The 24,230-nt window shown below is 55.1% G+C and overlaps 1 protein-coding gene across 2 annotated transcripts; it reads right to left on the bottom strand.

Annotated features, from left to right (window-relative positions):
- Window positions 1-445: 445 nt before the first annotated feature.
- Window positions 446-19,092, bottom strand: IDH3B (isocitrate dehydrogenase (NAD(+)) 3 non-catalytic subunit beta). 2 transcript variants are annotated; one of them, XM_044274069.1, is made up of 13 exons: window positions 19,009-19,092; window positions 18,065-18,145; window positions 17,869-17,967; window positions 14,029-14,149; window positions 13,822-13,882; window positions 13,433-13,565; window positions 11,446-11,579; window positions 10,071-10,173; window positions 9,733-9,879; window positions 9,564-9,658; window positions 9,425-9,485; window positions 7,193-7,315; window positions 446-1,897 (listed from the first exon to the last, which is right to left on the bottom strand). In XM_044274069.1, the coding sequence occupies exons 1-12, from the start codon at window positions 19,042-19,044 to the stop codon at window positions 7,226-7,228; spliced, it is 1,161 nt and encodes a 386-aa protein (XP_044130004.1). In that variant the 5' UTR covers window positions 19,045-19,092; the 3' UTR covers window positions 446-1,897; window positions 7,193-7,225. The 2 variants fall into 2 exon arrangements, with proteins under 2 accessions (XP_044130004.1, XP_044130005.1); XM_044274070.1 differs by lacking the exon at window positions 7,193-7,315.
- Between the last annotated feature and the right edge of the window lie 5,138 nt (window positions 19,093-24,230).

The raw sequence follows: 24,230 nt of genomic DNA, 5'->3' as shown, positions 1-24,230 counted from the left end.
ACAGGGCACTGGTACCAAGGCTTCGATGTTGTTCGGCTGTGTTTCTTGCACTTTGGGGGCATAATTCAAGGCAGGTGGTGGATTCGGGATAGGCTTAGAGCCGCATTGTTATCCAGCAGGGATCGGCGCTAACTCACCGATCGTCCTCTCACTTCCACATCCGGCCACCCCCCCACTCAATTAGAAGTTTTTAGTCTAAATTTTAGCTTTGCTCCTAGGACTTTCATTGGGGTGTACTCATTTTTGCAACATAGTCTTGAATGGATTTATTAAATAAAATTACTTTTTTGTTTGCAAATTAACAAATCTTGTTTGCAACAATCAATGGCCCAGATTTGTGGGAGTATTTTGTAGTATTGTGCCCATAGAAAATGTGGATTCTGAAAGGACAAATCTGTTGGGGTGCACTGTACATATAACACGCTACATGTGACACACAGGAGGCTCCACACACGGCACAACTTTATTGTAGATAAATCTGCATTACAACCAGTGCACAGGCGCTATTCCTACAGTATATTCTATTATTGATTGGCCCATGGCGGTACCTCGAGTTCTGTGCATTCTGCAGATCCAGTGCCCCTAGAGGTACCTTCAGTGCATTCTGCAGATCCAGTGCCCCTAGAGGTACCTTCAGTGCATTCTGCAGATCCGGTGCCCATAGAGGTCCCTTCAGTGCATTCTGCAGATCCGGTGCCCATAGAGGTCCCTTCAGTGCATTCTGCAGATCCGGTGCCCATAGAGGTCCCTTCAGTGCATTCTGCAGATCCAGTGCCCATAGAGGTCCCTTTATAGCAGTGCATTCTGCAGATCCAGTGCCCCTAGAGGTCCCTTTATAGCAGTGCATTCTGCAGATCCAGTGCCCCTAGAGGTACCTTTATAGCAGTGCATTCTGCAGATCCAGTGCCCCTAGAGGTCCCTTTATAGCAGTGCATTCTGCAGATCCAGTGCCCATAGAGGTCCCTTTATAGCAGTGCATTCTGCAGATCCAGTGCCCATAGAGGTACCTTCAGTGCATTCTGCAGATACAGTGCCCCTAGAAGTACCTTCAGTGCATTCTGCAGATACAGTGCCCCTAGAAGTACCTTCAGTGCATTCTGCAGATCCAGTGCCCTTAGTGGTACCTTCAGTGCATTCTGCAGATACAGTGCCCCTAGTGGTAACTTTAGGGGAGTGCATTCTAGATATCCTGTACCCATGCAGATCCAGTGCCCCTGGCCTTTTCTTAAATATATTGCAGGCCTACTGTAAATTATACACATCCCATGACATTACCGTCAGTGCATCCAGCACATCTTATTTCCATAGTGGTACTTACAGTGCAGTACAGCCTGAAGATCCAGTGCCCATGGCGGTACCGTCAGTGTATTCTGTATGTCCCATACCCCCAGTGCAGTACAGCCTGAAGATCCAGTGCCCATGGCGGTACCGTCAGTGTATTCTGTATATCCCATACCCCCAGTGCAGTACAGTCTGCAGATCCAGTGCCCATGGCGGTACCGTCAGTGTATTCTGTATGTCCCATACCCCCAGTGCAGTACAGTCTGCAGATCCAGTGCCCATAACCTTTCCTTGACTATACTGCAGGCATCCCATACACACACTGGTACCTTCAGTGTACTGCCCATAACCCGTGCCCATAGCGGTTCCCACATATTAGCTCTGGGGACAGGCGCATAGTAAAATCCAGTAGCGATGAGCATCTGTACAATGGTGACAGCGTCCTAATGTAATCTGAAGCACACAGGTAACGTATGACACAACCACAGCATAGCGAGGTGGATTCCTCTCTGAGGATCATGAAGAAGCAGGGGTCACTTTAGGAGTTGAGGTTGGCGATCACGGCCTGCGTGTAGTCCAGCGATGTCGCATATCCTCCCATGTCTGTTGTCCGCACCTGCAAGCAATAAATGTCAGGGCCTTAGCAATTCCACAGAGACACGGACATCACACAGGGGCACTGGAAAATGGCTGCATGCTATGCTTCATATTGGCCACTAGATGTCAGCACAAGAGTCTGCACTAGTGAAACGTCATGAGCAGCAGGACGACGATGACAGCTCTACTGTCCTGTCTGAGCCAAGACCTGCAGCCGTCACAAGACATGACGGGCAGCCTGCACAAGACATGACGGGCAGCCTGCACAACACATGAAGGGCAGCCTGCACAAGACATGAAGGGCAGCCTGCACAAGACATGAAGGGCAGCCTGCACAAGACATGAAGGGCAGCCTGCACAAGACATGAAGGGCAGCCGTCACAAGACATGAAGGGCAGCGTTCACAAGACATGACGGGCAGCCATTACAAGACAAGACGGGCAGCCTTCACAAGACATGACGGGCAGCCTGCACAAGACATGAAGGGCAGCCTGCACAAGACATGACGGGCAGCCTGCACAAGACATGACGGGCAGCCTGCACAAGACATGACGGGCAGCCTGCACAAGACATGAAGGGCAGCCTGCACAAGACATGACGGGCAGCCTTCACAAGACATGACTGGCAGCCTGCACAAGACATGAAGGGCAGCCTGCACAAGACATGAAGGGCAGCCGTCACAAGACATGAAGGGCAGCGTTCACAAGACATGACGGGCAGCCATTACAAGACAAGACGGGCAGCCTTCACAAGACATGACTGGCAGCCTGCACAAGACATGAAGGGCAGCCTTCACAAGACATGACGGGCAGCCTGCACAAGACATGAAGGGCAGCGTTCACAAGACATGACGGGCAGCCTGCACAAGACATGACGGGCAGCCATTACAAGACAAGACGGGCAGCCTTCACAAGACATGACTGGCAGCCTGCACAAGACATGAAGGGCAGCCTTCACAAGACATGACGGGCAGCCTTCACAAGACATGAAGGGCAGCGTTCACAAGACATGACGGGCAGCCATTACAAGACAAGACGGGCAGCCTTCACAGCACGAGACAGGCAGCCTTCACAGCACGAGACAGGCAGCCACCACAAGACATGACAGGCAGCCTTCAAAACTCTAAATGGGCAGCCTTCACAATGTGAGATGGGCAACCATCACAAGACACGACAGGCAGCCTTCACGAGAAGATGAGCACCTTTCGCATACAAGATGAGCAGCCTTCACATTAGAGCGGCCGTAGCCACAGGCGAGTGGAGAAAATCACAAAAGATTTCTTCCATTGCAAGTTTATACCCAGAACCTACAACTCTGCCCTTCACCGTCCAGTCATGTTTGTGTCACCTCCTGATCACCTCACCACCTAACAGTCCAGAATGTCCTCCACAGCTCTCACTCCTGGCCATACACAATAGATAAGAGGCTGACCACGGTCAATCAACAGGTGCACGATCACCTCGTACACATCTGACTCCACCTTGTCCACTGGTCGCTCAGACGGCCCATTACCTGCTCAAAGGCACCGTTCTTTCTGGGAATATTTCTTCCAACATGGTGACTTTATTCATATGATGTTACCGGCCAAATGAAATTTCATTCTTTGGTAAATTACAACCAATAAATGACCATTTTTGGTTGAAATTGGCTATTTTGTCAACTTTAGAGTAATGTGTATGGAGACCTAAAGTACGGGTTCTGGTCACAGATCTCAGTGATGGCGACCGGGACACATATTGTAAAGGTAAACCAGATAACATCCAGCATGAAACTATCTCCCAGTCTCCAAGAAACATAGATCTCCTTCACTTCATCTTTTTCACTCAGTCTTTGATCCAATAACAGACATCTCCCAACTCCTGTCTTCTTCTCACCCTCCTCCCTGCACTACTGATAATATTCCATCACACCTCCTCCAGTCCCTCTCCACAGCTCCTTTCTTCTTGCCCTACTACCTACACTACTGACCCTATTCCCTGACACCTCATCCAGTCCCGCTCTTCTCTCCTACTACCTGCACTAGTGACCCTTTCCCTGACACCTCCTCCAGTCCCTCTCCATAGTTACCATCTTCTCACCCAAGTACCTACACTGCTGACCCTATTACCTGACACCTCCTCCAGTCCCTCTCCATAGTTCCCATCTTCTCACAAAATTACCTACATTACTGACCCTATTCTCTGACACCTCCTCCAGTCCCTCTCCACAGTTCCCATCTTCTCACCCAACTACCTACATTACTGACCCTATTCCCTGACACCTCATTCAGTCCCTCTCCCTACTGACCCTTTCCCTGACACATCCTCCAATACCTCTTCTCCACAGCTCACCTCTTCTAACCCAACTACCTGCACTACTGACCTATTCCCTCACACCTCCTCTAGCCTCTCTCCATCTTCTCTTCACCCTACTACCTGCACTACTGACCCTATTTTCTCATCCAGTCTGTTCTGTCTTGCTCTTTGTACTCTAATACCTGCTCTACTGGCCCCATTCCCTCACACCTCCCCCAGCCCCTCCTCTTCACCCTACCGATCCTATTTTCTCATCCAGTCTGTTCTGTCTCGCTCTTTGTACCCTAATACCTGCTCTACTGGCTCCATTCCCTCATAACTCCTTCAGTTTCTTCTTTTCACCCTACATCTCACCTGTGACCCTATTCTGTCACACTTTGTTCAGTCACCCCCCCCTTCTCACCATACTACTTGCACTATTCCCTCACCTCTCATCCAGTCTCTCCATGGTTCCTTCTCCTCTCACCCTACAACCTGAACTAGTCCCTCTTTCCCAGACACCTCCTTCCATCCCTGTCCACAGCTCCCCTCTTCTCATCCAACTACCTACACCACTGACCCTTTTCTCTGACAACTCATCCAGGCCCTCTCCCTACTGATCCTATTCCCTAACATCTCTTCCAATACCTCTTCTCACCCAACTACCTACAGTACTGACCTATTCCCTCACATCTCCTATAGCCTCTCTCCATCTTCTCTTCAACCTACCTGCACTACTGACCCTATTTTCTCATCCAGTCGCTCTCCTGGCTACTCTTCTTCTCGCCCTAGTACCTGCACTACTGACCCTATTTTCTCATCCAGTCTCTCTCCTGGCTACTCTTCTTCTCGTCCTAGTACCTGCACTACTGACCCTATTCCATCACGCCTCCTACAGTCCCTATCCTGGCTACTCTTCTTCTCGCCCTAGTACCTGCACTACTGACCCTATTCCATCACGCCTCCTACAGTCTCTATCCTGGCTACTCTTCTTCTCGCCCTAGTACCTGCACTACTGACCCTATTCCATCACGCCTCCTACAGTCCCTATCCTGGCTACTCTTCTTCTCGCCCTAGTACCTGCACTACTGACCCTATTCCATCACGCCTCCTACAGTCTCTATCCTGGCTCTGCCTTTCTTCTCGCCCTACTACCTGCACTACTGACCTTATTCCATCACCCCCTCTTCTCTTCACCCTACTACCTGTACTACTGATTCTAGCCCCTCAGTCTCTCTCTCTCCACCCTACAACTGATCTTATTTTCTCACCCAGTCTGTCTCCTTGTTTCCCTCTTCTTACTCTACTATCTGCCCTACTGGAGCCATTCGCTCACACCTCCTTTAGTCTCTTCTTCCCACCAGTGACCCTATTCTGTCACACTTTGTTCAGTCTCTCCCCCCTTGTTCTCACCCTATTCCCTTACCTAGTCTCCTCACTCACAGGCCCTCTTTTCTTCTCACCCTGCACTAGTGGCTCTATTCCCTCACACCACCTCCGGTCCTTCTCACCCTACCCACAGTAGTGACCCTATTCCCTCACACCACCTCCGGTCCTTCTCACCCTACCCACAGTAATGACCCTATTCCCTCACACCACCTCCGGTCCTTCTCCACAGCTCCGCTCCTTCTCACCCTACCCACAGTAGTGACCCTATTCCCTTACACCACCTCCGCTCCTTCTCACCCTACCCACAGTAGTGACCCTATTCCCTCACACCACCTCCGGTCCTTCTCACCCTACCCACAGTAGTGACCCTATTCCCTCACTCCACCTCCGGTCCTTCTCCACAGCTCCGCTCCTTCTCACCCTACCCACAGTAGTGACCCTATTCCCTCACACCACCTCCGGTCCTTCTCCACAGCTCTGCTCCTTCTCACCCTACCCACAGTAGTGACCCTATTCCCTCACACCACCTCCAGTCCTTCTCCACAGCTCTGCTCCTTCTCACGCTACCCACAGTAGTGACCCTATTCCCTTATACCCTGTCCAGGTCTACTTGGTATTCAGAAGAGGGGGTCCACTAATGGTTCCAGACAACCAGAAAACCCTACTTATGGCTGAAGATTGTTGTCATGTGGCTAGTACTGATGAGCATCTTCTGTTTAGCCAGGTGTGTGCTGTCGAGACAGCCATCCTTCGGGAAAGAACCTTCCAGAGCTCTGAAGTTCTGTCACCATTAGGCATTTTGTCATCTCTCCGACAGGAGATCTTCCCCTCTGATTGCTCAGATATACCCGATGTCCAGCCAGGGAATAGTCCTGGTGGTTCCAAATGAACAATGAAGGTTCTTCAGGATGTTCTACCTAGATGTGGAGGTCTGCAGAAAATCCAACTTCATGCTTTTTGGTTGTATTTGCACTGTCTATTCTGGACCTCTTCTAAGCAAGGGCAAGCCTCTCTAAATCTTGTCCACTCGGTGACCTTATCAGGGCTAGGAAACCTCCGGCACTGCAGCTGTTGCAAAACCACAACTCCCAGCATGCATACGAGCTCTGCTCTTAGAACTCCCATATAAGTGAATGGGGCATGCTGGGAGCTGTAGTTTTCACAACAGATGGAGTGCCAAAGGATGCTGACCGCTGCTGTAGACAGTGGCGTGCTTCCCCACAGGTGACCCCCATCCTGTCCCCCCCACAGGTGACCCCCATCCTGTCCCCTCCCACCTTCCCCACAAGCCTCAAGATAATTAATAGAAACTGAAAGCACTGCAGATGAACTGTGTCACAGCAAGAAAATATTCATCACATTTACATCAACTAACTGTTCACACAGGATTCTACAACCAGACCAAAGCAGGAGGCGCGGGACTGTACAGCTCAGAGTACACCATCAGATTCGCACTTTATCCCGCCTGCAGGCGATTCGCACGGCAATGAACACACATGAAATGATCCCTCTGTCCGTTTAATACTCGTCCAGGGCGACTCAAACATACACAGCGCCATCTAATAAATATCAATCTGTACATCTCATCAGGGTAGAAAAATATATGGAGAAGACCCATCCCCCGCCGTCACAACATGGAGGGGGCAGCGTACCACCAGGGTATATACACATGGACTGGTCACGGTCTAGTACGCGTAGCGAGCATGCAAGTGGTCAATGATGGCCTTGATGAAGTCGGTGGTGGTGGAGTAGCCTCCCATGTCTCGCGTTCTGACCTAAAGGACGAGGCAACAGCGACAACACAGGAAAGAAAAGGCAAAAATAGTAAAAAAACAAAAAATAAACTGCAAATGAAAAATGTAAAGATAGACGAAAGCGAAGGAAAACACAAGAAACATGTGGGCAAGTACAGTATGCGGCATCTTTACACCGTGCCCTGCACAATCCTACATCATCTCCTCACCGCATCCTGTACAATCCTACATCGTCTCCTCACCGCATCCTGCACAATCCTACATCGTCTCCTCACCGCATCCTGCACAATCCTACATCGTCTCCTCACCGCATCCTGCACAATCCTACATCATCTCCTCACCGCATCCTGTACAATCCTACATCGTCTCCTCACCGCATCCTGCACAATCCTACATCGTCTCCTCACCGCATCCTGCACAATCCTACATCGTCTCCTCACCGCATCCTGCACAATCCTACATCATCTCCTCACCGCATCCTGTACAATCCTACATCGTCTCCTCACCGCATCCTGCACAATCCTACATCATCTCCTCACCGCATCCTGTACAATCCTACATCGTCTCCTCACCGCATCCTGCACAATCCTACATCGTCTCCTCACCGCATCCTGCACAATCCTACATCGTCTCCTCACCGCATCCTGCACAATCCTACATCATCTCCTCACCGCATCCTGTACAATCCTACATCGTCTCCTCACCGCATCCTGCACAATCCTACATCGTCTCCTCACCGCATCCTGCACAATCCTACATCGTCTCCTCACCGCATCCTGCACAATCCTACATCGTCTCCTCACCGCATCCTGCACAATCCTACATCGTCTCCTCACCGCATCCTGCACAATCCTACATCGTCTCCTCACCGCATCCTGTACAATCCTACATCCTCATCCTGCACAATCCTACATCCTCTCCTCACCGCATCCTGTACAATCCTACATCCTCTCCTCACCGCATCCTGTACAATCCTACATCGTCTCCTCACCGCATCCTGTACAATCCTACATCGTCTCCTCACCGCATCCTGCACAATCCTACATCGTCTCCTCACCGCATCCTGCACAATCCTACATCGTCTCCTCACCGCATCCTGCACAATCCTACATCGTCTCCTCACCGCATCCTGCACAATCCTACATCGTCTCCTCACCGCATCCTGCACAATCCTACATCGTCTCCTCACCGCATCCTGCACAATCCTACATCGTCTCCTCACCGCATCCTGCACAATCCTACATCCTCTCCTCACCGCATCCTGCACAATCCTACATCATCTCCTCACCGCATCCTGCACAATTCTACATCTCCTCACCGCATCCTGTACAATCCTACATCCTCTCCGCATCCTGTACAATCCTACATCGTCTTCTCACCGCATCCCGCACAATCCTACATCATCTCACCGCATCCTGTACATTCCTACATCCTCTCCGCATCCTGTACAATCCTACATCGTCTCCTCACTGCATCCTGCACAATCCTACATCTCCTCACCGCATCCTGCACAATCCTACATCGTCTCCTCTCCTCACCCTGTACAGTTATAGTGTCCCCTGAGGGGCCACTTAAAGCTTCACCATCCAACCTTGAGACAGTAGACTGTGTACAGATTGGGTCTCATTCACATTTTTTCGAGTGCTTGTGCAGCAGCTGCCTGACACCAGTTATACATCATTACACTTCCAGAGCCTTGTTGTATCAGACACCAACGTCCCACCGCCACACAGATGAGACAGCACAAACTGGACAGGGGATGGGAGCAGGGCTTGCAGCTCCAGTAGGGACTGGAGCAGCGGTGTCAATACTGTGTTAAGGACCTATGACAAGAGCAGAGGAGGAGCATGTGCCGCAAACCACAGAGGATTGTGGGTAAAGCGTTAGTAGTGTTATACGGTGAAGTGCCGCTCCGCCATTAGGGTGGAAGACGACTGACCGCCATATAAAGCCGAGGAGCTGATTACTCCAGTCACAACCAAATCTGCAGGAGCTCGCCTATCTCCTGCTGCAGTACATTGTGGGAGATGTAGTATACACCACACTACCCAGAATGCAGTGCACGATGGGAGCTTAGCTGGTGGGCGGAGTCAACATTCTATAGAGGCGGAGCAAAGAAGTTCTTCTCACCTTCCCCTGCTTGATCACCTTCTTCACGGCGTCAGAGATCAGATTGGAGTGATACTCGAGGCTGGAAGAGAAGACCTGTTAAGAGGAGGGTCCGCCTGCCTGTGGGGGGCGCCATCGCCCGTCACAACCCATCACTTACTTCAGGTGGCGCAGCATGTTGGTGGCGGTCAGCAGCATGGCGGTCGGGTTGGCAATGTTTCTGCCTACGGCCTGGGCAAAGGGATGACGGGCACCCTGCGAGGAGGTGGCACAGTCAGCAGTGTGATAAGGGACAGGTCGTCAGTGTAGGCTCACCCCCCCGCACTTACCGTCTCAAACACTGCGTACTCTGCGCTGTAGCTCTCCCCTGGGACCACGCCCGCTCCGCCCACAAGCCCCGCCGCCAGGTTATCTATGATGTTGCCGTACAGGTTTGGCATCACCAGCACATCGAACTGGTAAGGGTTCTGCACCAGCTGCGGGAGGAAGAGACAAGATAGACTCCGCCCACTGCCAGGTGACAGACAACACAGCAAGCCCCTCCCAGTCTAGGGTCACCAGAGTTAACATACATGGAATCAACTCCTCCCACAACTGAGCGACACACAGCCCCTCCCACTACAAGGCGGGATATGGGGGTGTGGCCAGCAGTGGGCTCCACCCTCACCTGCATGCAGCAGTTGTCGATGATCATCGTCTCAAACTGGATTCTGGGATACAACTCCGCCACCTCCTGACAGCACTGCAGGAACAGGCCGTCCCCCAACTTCCTGCAGGGCGAGAGGGCGGCAAGGGGTTAAACCACACGTGGATCGTCTGCTCGGGTCTACCCTCTATAGACTGGGTAGACACGTGGATCGTCTGCTCGGGTCTACCCTCTATAGACCGGGCAGACACGTGGATCGTCTGCTCGGGTCTACCCTCTATAGACCGGGCAGACACGTGGATCGTCTGCTCGGGTCTACCCTCTATAGACCGGGCAGACACGTGCATCGCCCGCTTGGGTCTACCCTCTATAGACTGGGCAGACACGTGGATCGTCTGCTCGGGTCTACCCTCTATAGACTGGGCAGACACTATCAACTGCTCGGGTCTACCCTCTATAGACTGGGCAGACACGTGGATCGTCTGTTCGGGTATATCCTCTATAGACTGGGCAGACACTATCAACTGCTCGGGTCTACCCTCTATAGACTGGGCAGACACGTGGATCGTCTGCTCGGGTATATCCTCTATAGACTGGGCAGACACGTGCATCGTCTGCTCGGGTCTACCCTCTATAGACTGGGCAGACACGTGCATCGTCTGCTCGGGTCTATCCTCTATAGACTGGGCAGACACGTGGATCGTCTGTTCGGGTATATCCTCTATAGCAGTGTTTCCCAACCAGTGTGCCTCCAGCTGTTGCAAAACTACAACTCCCAGCATGCCCGGACAGTCTTTGGTTGTGAGGGCATGCTGGGAGTTGTAGTTTTGCAACAGCTGGAGGCACACTGGTTGGGAAACACTGCTCTATAGACTGGGTAGACACGTGGATCGTCTGCTCAGGTCTAGTCTGTACAGGCACAAGTGGATCGCCTGCTCGGGTCTACCCTCTATAGACTGGGCAGACACGTGGATCGTCTGCTCGGGTCTACCCTCTATAGACTGGGCAGACACGTGGATCGTCTGCTCGGGTCTACCCTCTATAGACTGGGCAGACACGTGGATCGTCTGCTCGGGTATATCCTCTATAGACTGGGTAGACACGTGCATCGTCTGCTCGGGTATATCCTCTATAGACTGGGTAGACACGTGTATCGTCTGCTCGGGTCTACCCTCTATAGACTGGGTAGACACGTGTATCGTCTGCACGGGTATATCCTCTATAGACTGGGTAGACACGTGGATCGCCTGCTCGGGTCTACCCTCTATAGACTGGGCAGACACGTGGATCAACTGCTCGGGTCTATCCTCTATAGACTGGGTAGACACGTGCATCGCCTGCTCGGGTCTAGTCTGCACAGGCACACGTGGATCGTCTGCTCGGGTCTGTCACTCACATGATGTTGGCCTTGTGCACGGCCGTGACCTTGGAACGCCCTTTCTTTGTAGCATAATCAAAGGCGAACTTGGCGATTCTGTTGGATTTCTCTCGGGTGATGATCTTCAGACACGCGATGACCCCACTGACGCTCTGCGGAAAATCACTGCGATCAATTACCTGCCCAGCACTATCACCCCAGGAGCTGTACTCCCCCCTCGCATCGCCCACCTCGCGCCCCAGGAGCTGTACTCCCCCCTCGCATCGCCCACCTCGCGCCCCAGGAGCTATACTCCCCCCCTCACATCTCCCCCCTCGCGCCCCAGGAGCTGTACTCCCCCCTCGCATCGCCCACCTCGCGCCCCAGGAGCTGTACTCCCCCCTCGCATCGCCCACCTCGCGCCCCAGGAGCTGTACTCCCCCCTCGCATCGCCCACCTCGCGCCCCAGGAGCTGTACTCCCCCCTCGCATCGCCCACCTCGCGCCCCAGGAGCTGTACTCCCCCCTCGCATCGCCCGCCTCGCGCCCCAGGAGCTGTACTTCACCCTGGCATCGCCCGCCTCGCGCCCCAGGAGCTGTACTCCCGCCTCGCGCCCCAGGAGCTGTACTCCCCCCTCGCATCGCCCACCTCGCGCCCCAGGAGCTGTACTTCACCCTCGCATCGCCCACCTCGCGCCCCAGGAGCTGTACTCCCCCCTCGCATCGCCCACCTCGCGCCCCAGGAGCTGTACTCCCCCCTCGCATCGCCCACCTCGCGCCCCAGGAGCTGTACTCCCCCCTCGCATCGCCCACCTCGCGCCCCAGGAGCTGTACTCCCCCCTCGCATCGCCCACCTCGCGCCCCAGGAGCTGTACTCCCCCCTCGCATCGCCCACCTCGCGCCCCAGGAGCTGTACGCCCACCTCGCGCCCCAGGAGCTGTACTCCCCCCTCGCGCCCCAGGAGCTGTACTCCCCCCTCGCATCGCCCACCTCGCGCCCCAGGAGCTGTACTCCCCCCTCGCGCCCCAGGAGCTGTACTCCCCCCTCGCATCGCCCACCTCGCGCCCCAGGAGCTGTACTCCCCCCTCGCGCCCCAGGAGCTGTACTCCCCCCTCGCATCGCCCACCTCGCGCCCCAGGAGCTGTACTCCCCCCTCGCATCGCCCACCTCGCGCCCCAGGAGCTGTACTCCCCCCTCGCGCCCCAGGAGCTGTACTCCCCCCTCGCATCGCCCACCTCGCGCCCCAGGAGCTGTACTCCCCCCTCGCATCGCCCACCTCGCGCCCCAGGAGCTGTACTCCCCCCTCGCGCCCCAGGAGCTGTACTCCCCCCTCGCATCGCCCACCTCGCGCCCCAGGAGCTGTACTCCCCCCTCGCATCGCCCACCTCGCGCCCCAGGAGCTGTACTCCCCCCTCGCGCCCCAGGAGCTGTACTCCCCCCTCGCATCGCCCACCTCGCGCCCCAGGAGCTGTACTCCCCCCTCGCATCGCCCACCTCGCGCCCCAGGAGCTGTACTCCCCCCTCGCATCGCCCACCTCGCGCCCCAGGAGCTGTACTCCCCCCTCGCATCGCCCACCTCGCGCCCCAGGAGCTGTACTCCCCCCTCGCATCGCCCACCTCGCGCCCCAGGAGCTGTACTCCCCCCTCGCATCGCCCACCTCGCGCCCCAGGAGCTGTACTCCCCCCTCGCATCGCCCACCTCGCGCCCCAGGAGCTGTACTCCCCCCTCACATCGCCCACCTCGCGCCCCAGGAGCTGTACTCCCCCCTCGCATCGCCCACCTCGCGCCCCAGGAGCTGTACTCCCCCCTCGCATCGCCCACCTCGCGCCCCAGGAGCTGTACTCCCCCCTCGCATCGCCCACCTCGCGCCCCAGGAGCTGTACTCCCCCCTCACATCGCCCACCTCGCGCCCCAGGAGCTGTACTCCCCCCTCACATCGCCCACCTCGCGCCCCAGGAGCTGTACTCCCCCCTCACATCGCCCACCTCGCGCCCCAGGAGCTGTACTCCCCCCTCACATCACCTACCTCATGCTCCAGGGAGCTGTACTCGCCCTCCGTCTGCTCCCGGATGATCACCAGGTCCAGGTTGTTGTGCCGGGTCTTGTATCCGGGCAGACTGCTAACGTGAACCACGTTGGCGAACAGATCCAGTTTCCTCCTGTGAGGCGGACGGGTACAGCGGGTTATTAGAAGCTGCCCCCCCTCCCCCGTCTATAACCCCCCACCCTGATGGCAGCCAGTCATGGCTACAACTCTCAGAGTCCACAACATGCTCTATCCGACCTGCCACTACATGGCCCCCGGGGGACCATACACTCTGCAGCGCCACCTAGTGGTGGATCATCTGCTGTCCTCGGAGCACCACCCATCAGACACACTGTGACAGAGCACCAGCTCCCAGCAGTCACACATACCTGAGCCGCATCTCGTATGACGCCAGTTCGCCCTTATACTCCATAGGCGTGTGGATCTTACCTGGAAGGCAAAAAGGGCGTTAGCCTGACTGATGGGGGAGGGGCATCCCCGCCACAGACCGCGCCGGGAAGGGGGCCGGGGGGGGGGGGGGGGGGGGGGGGGTTTAGGGGGAGGGGGCATCCTCCAGTGAACAATCCTAGAATTACCCTTGATGGCGACTCTGTTTGCCTGCATGGAGGCCAGCACCTCGTCCAGCCTCTCAGGAGACGCCATGTTCTGCACCTCACTCAGGTGAAACTCATCAAACTCCACCGGAACGTCGGCCGCCTGCACAAGAGCAACAGGTCAGGGAGGAGTCACAGAGCGAGGGGAGGAGTCACAGAGGGGGACAAGGGAAAGAGGAGTCGTTGTCACAGAGGGGGACAAGGGAGGAGTCGTCGTCGCCGTCACAGAGGGGGATCAAAGGGAGGAGTCGTCGCCGTCACAGAGGGGGATCAAAGGGAGGAGTCGTCGTCGTCACAGAGGGGGATCAAAGGGAGGAGTCGTCACAGAGGGGGATCAAAGGGAGGAGTCGTCACAGAGGGGGATCAAAGGGAGGAGTCGTCACAGAGGGGGATCAAAGGGAGGAGTCGTCACAGAGGGGGATCAAAGGGAGGAGTCGTCACAGAGGGGGATAAAAGGGAGGAGTCGTCACAGGGGGGGATAAAAGGGAGGAGTCGTCACAGGGGGGGATAAAAGGGAGGAGTCGTCACAGGGGGGGGGGATAAGGGAAGGAGGAGTCGTCACAGGGGGGGGGGGTAAGGCAAGGAGGAGTCGTCACAGAGGGGGGGTAAGGGAAGGAGGAGTCGTCACAGAGGGGGTAAGGGAAGGAGGAGTCGTCACAGAGGGGGGTAAGGGAAGGAGGAGTCGTCACAGAGGGGGGGTAAGGGAAGGAGGAGTCATCACAGAGGGGGGGGGGGGGGTAAGGGAAGGAGGAGGAGTCACAGAGGGGGGGGGGAAGGAGGAGGAGTCACAGAGCGGGGGGGGAAGGAGGAGGAGTCACAGAGGGGGGGGGAAGGAGGAGGAGTCACAGAGGGGGGGGGAAGGAGGAGGAGTCACAGAGGGGGGGGGAAGGAGGAGGAGTCACAGAGGGGGGGAAGGAGGAGGAGTCACAGAGGGGGGTAAGGGAAGGAGTCACAGAGGGGGGGTAAGGGAAGGAGTCACAGGGGGGGGGGGGGTAAGGGAAGGAGGAGTCATCACAGAGGGGGGGTAAGGGAAGGAGGAGGAGTCACAGAGGGGGGGTAAGGGAAGGAGGAGGAGTCACAGAGGGGGGGGTAAGGGAAGGAGGAGGAGTCACAGAGGGGGGGTAAGGGAAGGAGGAGTCGTCACAGAGGGGGGTAAGGGAAGGAGGAGTCGTCACAGAGGGGGGGGGTAAGGGAAGGAGGAGGAGTCACAGAGGGGGGTAAGGGAAGGAGGAGTCGTCACAGAGGGGGGGTAAGGGAAGGAGGAGTCATCACAGAGGGGGGGTAAGGGAAGGAGGAGTCGTCACAGAGGGGGGGAAGGAGGAGTCGTCACAGAGGGGGGGTAAGGGAAGGAGGAGTCGTCACAGAGGGGGGGTAAGGGAAGGAGGAGTCGTCACAGAGGGGGGGTAAGGGAAGGAGGAGTCGTCACAGAGGGGGGGTAAGGGAAGGAGGAGTCGTCACAGAGGGGGGGTAAGGGAAGGAGGAGTCGTCACAGAGGGGGGGTAAGGGAAGGAGGAGTCGTCACAGAGGGGGGGTAAGGGAAGGAGGAGTCGTCACAGAGGGGGGGGGGTAAGGGAAGGAGGAGTCGTCACAGAGGGGGGGTAAGGGAAGGAGGAGTCGTCACAGAGGGGGGGTAAGGGAAGGAGGAGTCGTCACAGAGGGGGGGGGTAAGGGAAGGAGGAGTCGTCACAGAGGGGGGGGTAAGGGAAGGAGGAGTCGTCACAGAGGGGGGGTAAGGGAAGGAGGAGGAGTCACAGAGAGGGGGGTAAGGGAAGGAGGAGGAGTCACAGAGAGGGGGGTAAAAGAAGGAGGAGGAGTCACAGAGAGGGGGGTAAAAGAAGGAGGAGGAGTCACAGAGGGGGGTAAGGGAAGGAGGAGGAGTCACAGAGAGGGGGGTAAGGGAAGGAGGAGGAGTCACAGAGAGGGGGGTAAGGGAAGGAGGAGGAGTCACAGAGTGGGGGGTAAGGGAAGGAGGAGGAGTCACAGAGTGGGGGGGGCTAAAGGAAGGAGGAGGAGTCACAGAGTGGGGGGGGCTAAAGGAAGGAGGAGGAGTCACAGAGTGGGGTAAGGGAAGGAGGAGTCGTCACAGAGGGGGGGTAAGGGAAGGAGGAGTCGTCACAGAGGGGGGGTAAGGGAAGGAGGAGTCGTCACAGAGGGGGGGTAAGGGAAGGAGGAGTCGTCACAGAGGGGGGGTAAGGGAAGGAGGAGTCGTCACAGAGGGGGGGGGTAAGGGAAGGAGGAGTCGTCACAGAGGGGGGGTAAGGGAAGGAGGAGTCGTCACAGAGGGGGGGTAAGGGAAGGAGGAGTCGTCACAGAGGGGGGGGGTAAGGGAAGGAGGAGTCGTCACAGAGGGGCGGGTAAGGGAAGGAGGAGTCGTCACAGAGGGGGGGTAAGGGAAGGAGGAGGAGTCACAGAGAGGGGGGTAAGGGAAGGAGGAGGAGTCACAGAGAGGGGGGTAAAAGAAGGAGGAGGAGTCACAGAGAGGGGGGTAAGGGAAGGAGGAGGAGTCACAGAGAGGGGGGTAAAAGAAGGAGGAGGAGTCACAGAGAGGGGGGTAAAAGAAGGAGGAGGAGTCACAGAGGGGGGTAAGGGAAGGAGGAGGAGTCACAGAGAGGGGGGTAAGGGAAGGAGGAGGAGTCACAGAGAGGGGGGTAAGGGAAGGAGGAGGAGTCACAGAGTGGGGGGTAAGGGAAGGAGGAGGAGTCACAGAGTGGGGGGGGCTAAAGGAAGGAGGAGGAGTCACAGAGTGGGGGGGGCTAAAGGAAGGAGGAGGAGTCACAGAGTGGGGTAAGGGAAGGAGGAGTCGTCACAGAGGGGGGGTAAGGGAAGGAGGAGTCGTCACAGAGGGGGGGTAAGGGAAGGAGGAGTCGTCACAGAGGGGGGGTAAGGGAAGGAGGAGTCGTCACAGAGGGGGGGGGTAAGGGAAGGAGGAGTCGTCACAGAGGGGGGGTAAGGGAAGGAGGAGTCGTCACAGAGGGGGGGTAAGGGAAGGAGGAGTCGTCACAGAGGGGGGGGGTAAGGGAAGGAGGAGTCGTCACAGAGGGGCGGGTAAGGGAAGGAGGAGTCGTCACAGAGGGGGGGTAAGGGAAGGAGGAGGAGTCACAGAGAGGGGGGTAAGGGAAGGAGGAGGAGTCACAGAGAGGGGGGTAAAAGAAGGAGGAGGAGTCACAGAGAGGGGGGTAAAAGAAGGAGGAGGAGTCACAGAGGGGGGTAAGGGAAGGAGGAGGAGTCACAGAGAGGGGGGTAAGGGAAGGAGGAGGAGTCACAGAGAGGGGGGTAAGGGAAGGAGGAGGAGTCAGAGTGGGGGGTAAGGGAAGGAGGAGGAGTCACAGAGTGGGGGGGGCTAAAGGAAGGAGGAGGAGTCACAGAGTGGGGGGGGCTAAAGGAAGGAGGAGGAGTCACAGAGTGGGGTAAGGGAAGGAGGAGGAGTCACAGAGTGGGGTAAGGGAAGGAGGAGGAGTCACAGAGTGGGGTAAGGGAAGGAGGAGGAGTCACAGAGTGGGGTAAGGGAAGGAGGAGGAGTCACAGAGTGGGGTAAGGGAAGGAGGAGGAGTCACAGAGTGGGGTAAGGGAAGGAGGAGGAGTCACAGAGGGGGGTAAGGGAAGGAGGAGGAGTCACAGAGGGGGGTAAGGGAAGGAGGAGGAGTCACAGAGGGGGGTAAGGGAAGGAGGAGGAGTCACAGAGGGGGGTAAGGGAAGGAGGAGGAGTCACAGAGGGGGGTAAGGGAAGGAGGAGGAGTCACAGAGGGGGGTAAGGGAAGGAGGAGGAGTCACAGAGGGGGGTAAGGGAAGGAGGAGGAGTCACAGAGGGGTAGGCAGGATCACCTTGAACACTTCCTTCACAGAGTGCATGAGCTCGGGCCCCACACCGTCTCCGGGGATCATGGTGACATGGAAGGCTCCCTCCGACTTCACAGGCTCCACCTACAGGGAACAGTCATGTGATTACAGGTCCTGCCTCCCCTAAAGAAAATCAATCCATGTGATTACAGGCCCCGCCCCAGACCTGGCTCAGTCTCACCTGGGTGTTCACAGCCTGCAGAACGGGGGCCGACGACACGGATCTGATGAGCGGAGTCCACCGGGGAAGGCGTCCCTGAAACTAACAATAGGCCATTACTGTACATCTACATGGAGTATCCGGCAGGCCTCTGCGTGGAGTCTCCCGACCTCCCCTCCCGCACACGCCTCTGCGCGGGGTCTCCCGACCTCCCCTCCCGCCTCTGCGCGGGGTCTCCCGACCTCCCCTCCCGCGCGGGGTCTCCCGACCTCCCCTCCCGCCTCTGCGCGGGGTCTCCCGACCTCCCCTCCCGCCTCTGCGCGGGGTCTCCCGACCTCCCCTCCCGCACACGCCTCTGCGCGGGGTCTCCCGACCTCCCCTCCCGCAGACCTCTACGTGGAGTCTCCCGATCTCCCCTCCCGCAGACCTCTGCGTGGAGTCTCCCGACCTCCCCTCCCGCAGACCTCTGCGTGGAGTCTCCCGACCTCCCCTCCCGCAGACCTCTGCGTGGAGTCTCCCGACCTCCCCTCCCGCACGCCTCTACGCGGGGTCTCCCGACCTCCCCTCCCGCACGCCTCTACATGGAGTCTCCCTCCCCTCCCGCACGCCTCTACATGGCGTCTCCCAACCTCCCCTCCCGCAGACCTCTACATGGAGTCTCCCGACCTCCCCTCCCGCAGACCTCTACATGGAGTCTCCCGACCTCCCCTCCCGCAGACCTCTACGTGGAGTCTCCCGACCTTCCCTCCCGCACACCTCTACATGGAGTCTCCCGACCTCCCCTCCCGCAGACCTCTACATGGAGTCTCCCGACCTCCCCTCCCGCAGACCTCTACGTGGAGTCTCCCGACCTTCCCTCCCGCACACCTCTACATGGAGTCTCCCGAGCTCCCCTCCCGCAGACCTCTACATGGAGTCTCCCGACCTCCCCCCCGCTCACATCTACATGGTTTCTCCCGCCGTACCTGTCCCGCTCGAATAATTTGCCTCAGCGCCGCCATGATGACATCTGCCGTGCTCCGGAAACTGATACGACTTCCGGTCACGTGACCCCGCGTCTCATACTGACAGTTTGACCATATTTCCTGTTGAGCTGAGAAGGTCGTAGGAACCACGTGACCGGTCTGTGGGCGGAGCCAAACTGCTGAATGTGAGGGAATTACATTAGCGAGTGATCAGTACCGGTGATGTCACAGTCTGCACCGATCAGTACTGGTGATGTCACAGTCTGCACCGATCAGTACTGGTGATGTCATAGTCTGCACAGATCAGTACTGGTGATGTCATAGTCTGCACAGATCAGTACTGGTGATGTCATAGTCTGCACCGATCAGTACTGGTGATGTCATAGTCTGCACAGATCAGTACTGGTGATGTCATAGTCTGCACAGATCAGTACTGGTGATGTCATAGTCTGCACAGATCAGTACCGGTGATGTCATAGTCTGCACCGATCAGTACCGGTGATGTCATAGTCTGCACAGATCAGTACTGGTGATGTCATAGTCTGCACAGATCAGTACCGGTGATGTCATAGTCTGCACCGATCAGTACTGGTGATGTCACAGTCTGCACAGATCAGTACTGGTGATGTCATAGTCTGCACCGATCAGTACTGGTGATGTCACAGTCTGCACCGATCAGTACTGGTGATGTCATAGTCTGCACCGATCAGTACTGGTGATGTCATAGTCTGCACCGATCAGTACTGGTGATGTCATAGTCTGCACAGATCAGTACTGGTGATGTCATAGTCTGCACCGATCAGTACTGGTGATGTCACAGTCTGCACCGATCAGTACTGGTGATGTCATAGTCTGCACCGATCAGTACTGGTGATGTCATAGTCTGCACCGATCAGTACTGGTGATGTCATAGTCTGCACCGATCAGTACTGGTGATGTCATAGTCTGCACCGATCAGTACTGGTGATGTCACAGTCTGCACCGATCAGTACTGGTGATGTCATAGTCTGCACAGATCAGTACTGGTGATGTCATAGTCTGCACCGATCAGTACTGGTGATGTCATAGTCTGCACCGATCAGTACTGGTGATGTCATAGTCTGCACCGATCAGTACTGGTGATGTCATAGGCTGCACCGATCAGTACCGGTGATGTCACAGTCTGCACAGATCAGTACCGGTGATGTCATAGTCTGCACCGATCAGTACCGGTGATGTCATAGTCTGCACCGATCACTACTGGTGATGTCATAGTCTGCACAGATCAGTACCGGTGATGTCATAGCCTGCACAGATCAGTACTGGTGATGTCATAGTCTGCACAGATCAGTACTGGTGATGTCATAGTCTGCACCGATCAGTACTGGTGATGTCATAGTCTGCACCGATCAGTACTGGTGATGTCATAGTCTGCACCGATCACTACTGGTGATGTCATAGTCTGCACAGATCAGTACCGGTGATGTCACAGTCTGCACCGATCAGTACTGGTGATGTCATACCCTGCACAGATCAGTACTGGTGATGTCATAGTCTGCACAGATCAGTACCGGTGATGTCACAGTCTGCACAGATCAGTACTGGTGATGTCATAGTCTGCACCGATCAGTACTGGTGATGTCATAGTCTGCACCGATCACTACTGGTGATGTCATAGTCTGCACCGATCAGTACCGGTGATGTCATAGTCTGCACCGATCAGTACCGGTGATGTCATAGTCTGCACAGATCAGTACTGGTGATGTCATACCCTGCACAGATCAGTACTGGTGATGTCATAGTCTGCACAGATCAGTACTGGTGATGTCACAGTCTGCACCGATCAGTACTGGTGATGTCATAGTCTGCACCGATCAGTACCGGTGATGTCATAGTCTGCACCGATCACTACTGGTGATGTCATAGTCTGCACAGATCAGTACCGGTGATGTCATAGCCTGCACAGATCAGTACTGGTGATGTCATAGCCTGCACAGATCAGTACTGGTGATGTCATAGTCTGCACCGATCAGTACTGGTGATGTCATAGCCTGCACAGATCAGTACTGGTGATGTCATAGTCTGCACCGATCAGTACTGGTGATGTCATAGTCTGCACCGATCAGCACTGGTGATGTCATAGTCTGCACAGATCAGTACTGGTGATGTCATAGCCTGCACAGATCAGTACTGGTGATGTCATAGTCTGCACCGATCAGTACTGGTGATGTCATAGTCTGCACCGATCAGTACTGGTGATGTCATAGTCTGCACAGATCAGTACTGGTGATGTCACAGTCTGCACCGATCAGTACTGGTGATGTCACAGTCTGCACCGATCAGTACTGGTGATGTCATAGTCTGCACAGATCAGTACTGGTGATGTCATAGTCTGCACCGATCAGTACTGGTGATGTCATAGTCTGCACAGATCAGTACTGGTGATGTCATAGTCTGCACAGATCAGTACTGGTGATGTCATAGTCTGCACAGATCAGTACCGGTGATGTCATAGTCTGCACCGATCAGTACCGGTGATGTCATAGTCTGCACAGATCAGTACTGGTGATGTCATAGTCTGCACAGATCAGTACTGGTGATGTCACAGTCTGCACCGATCAGTACTGGTGATGTCACAGTCTGCACCGATCAGTACTGGTGATGTCACAGTCTGCACCGATCAGTACTGGTGATGTCATAGTCTGCACCGATCAGTACTGGTGATGTCACAGTCTGCACAGATCAGTACTGGTGATGTCATAGTCTGCACCGATCAGTACTGGTGATGTCATAGTCTGCACCGATCAGTACTGGTGATGTCATAGTCTGCACCGATCAGTACTGGTGATGTCATAGTCTGCACAGATCAGTACTGGTGATGTCATAGTCTGCACCGATCAGTACTGGTGATGTCATAGTCTGCACCGATCAGTACTGGTGATGTCATAGTCTGCACCGATCAGTACTGGTGATGTCATAGTCTGCACCGATCACTACTGGTGATGTCATAGTCTGCACAGATCAGTACCGGTGATGTCACAGTCTGCACAGATCAGTACTGGTGATGTCATAGTCTGCACCGATCAGTACTGGTGATGTCATAGTCTGCACCGATCACTACTGGTGATGTCATAGTCTGCACCGATCAGTACTGGTGATGTCATAGTCTGCACCGATCAGTACTGGTGATGTCATAGTCTGCACAGATCAGTACTGGTGATGTCACAGTCTGCACCGATCAGTACCGGTGATGTCATAGTCTGCACCGATCAGTACCGGTGATGTCATAGTCTGCACCGATCACTACTGGTGATGTCATAGTCTGCACAGATCAGTACCGGTGATGTCATAGCCTGCACAGATCAGTACTGGTGATGTCATAGCCTGCACAGATCAGTACTGGTGATGTCATAGTCTGCACCGATCAGTACTGGTGATGTCATAGCCTGCACAGATCAGTACTGGTGATGTCATAGTCTGCACCGATCAGTACTGGTGATGTCATAGTCTGCACCGATCAGTACTGGTGATGTCATAGTCTGCACAGATCAGTACTGGTGATGTCATAGTCTGCACCGATCAGTACTGGTGATGTCATAGTCTGCACCGATCAGTACTGGTGATGTCATAGTCTGCACCGATCAGTACTGGTGATGTCATAGTCTGCACCGATCAGTACTGGTGATGTCATAGTCTGCACCGATCAGTACCGGTGATGTCATAGTCTGCACCGATCAGTACCGGTGATGTCATAGCCTGCACCGATCAGTACCGGTGATGTCATAGTCTGCACCGATCAGTACCGGTGATGTCATAGTCTGCACCGATCAGTACTGGTGATGTCATAGTCTGCACCGATCAGTACTGGTGATGTCATAGTCTGCACAGATCAGTACTGGTGATGTCATAGTCTGCACAGATCAGTACCGGTGATGTCATAGTCTGCACAGATCAGTACCGGTGATGTCACAGTCTGCACAGATCAGTACCGGTGATGTCACAGTCTGCACAGATCAGTACTGGTGATGTCATAGTCTGCACCGATCAGTACTGGTGATGTCATAGTCTGCACCGATCAGTACTGGTGATGTCATAGTCTGCACCGATCAGTACTGGTGATGTCATAGTCTGCACCGATCAGTACTGGTGATGTCATAGTCTGCACCGATCAGTACTGGTGATGTCATAGTCTGCACCGATCAGTACTGGTGATGTCATAGTCTGCACCGATCAGTACTGGTGATGTCATAGTCTGCACCGATCAGTACTGGTGATGTCATAGTCTGCACCGATCAGTACTGGTGATGTCATAGTCTGCACCGATCAGTACTGGTGATGTCATAGTCTGCACCGATCAGTACTGGTGATGTCATAGTCTGCACAGATCAGTACTGGTGATGTCATAGTCTGCACCGATCAGTACCGGTGATGTCATAGTCTGCACAGATCAGTACCGGTGATGTCATACCCTGCACCGATCAGTACCGGTGATGTCATAGTCTGCACCGATCAGTACTGGTGATGTCATAGTCTGCACCGATCAGTACTGGTGATGTCATAGTCTGCACCGATCAGTACCGGTGATGTCATAGTCTGCACCGATCAGTACCGGTGATGTCATAGTCTGCACAGATCAGTACCGGTGATGTCATAGTCTGCACAGATCAGTACCGGTGATGTCATAGTCTGCACCGATCAGTACCGGTGATGTCATAGTCTGCACCGATCAGTACTGGTGATGTCATAGTCTGCACCGATCAGTACTGGTGATGTCATAGTCTGCACCGATCAGTACTGGTGATGTCATAGTCTGCACAGATCAGTACTGGTGATGTCATAGTCTGCACCGATCAGTACTGGTGATGTCATAGTCTGCACAGATCAGTACTGGTGATGTCATAGTCTGCACAGATCAGTACTGGTGATGTCATAGTCTGCACAGATCAGTACTGGTGATGTCATAGTCTGCACAGATCAGTACTGGTGATGTCATAGTCTGCACAGATCAGTACTGGTGATGTCATAGTCTGCACCGATCAGTACTGGTGATGTCATAGTCTGCACAGATCAGTACTGGTGATGTCATAGTCTGCACCGATCAGTACCGGTGATGTCATAGTCTGCACCGATCAGTACCGGTGATGTCATAGTCTGCACAGATCAGTACCGGTGATGTCACAGTCTGCACAGATCAGTACTGGTGATGTCATAGTCTGCACAGATCAGTACTGGTGATGTCATAG

This window comes from Bufo gargarizans, unplaced genomic scaffold, assembly GCF_014858855.1.
Source record: "Bufo gargarizans isolate SCDJY-AF-19 unplaced genomic scaffold, ASM1485885v1 original_scaffold_1450_pilon, whole genome shotgun sequence".
Classification (NCBI taxonomy): Eukaryota; Metazoa; Chordata; class Amphibia; order Anura; family Bufonidae; genus Bufo; species Bufo gargarizans.
The sequence above is the reverse complement of the archived record's forward strand: the minus strand, read 5'-3'. Positions and strand labels throughout refer to the sequence as shown.

What these genes read in the sequence shown, in the direction of transcription:
- IDH3B (XM_044274069.1), bottom strand. Translation starts at nt 19,044, where the DNA reads ATGGCGGCGCTGAGGCAAATTATTCGAGCGGGACAG. An exon ending in ACAGCTCCCTGGAGCATGAG is followed by an intron (nt 11,580 to 13,432) that starts GTAGGTGATGTG and finishes GATTTTCCGCAG; the next exon opens with AGCGTCAGTGGGGTCATCGC. An exon ending in AGTACGCAGTGTTTGAGACG is followed by an intron (nt 9,659 to 9,732) that starts GTAAGTGCGGGG and finishes ACCTCCTCGCAG; the next exon opens with GGTGCCCGTCATCCCTTTGC.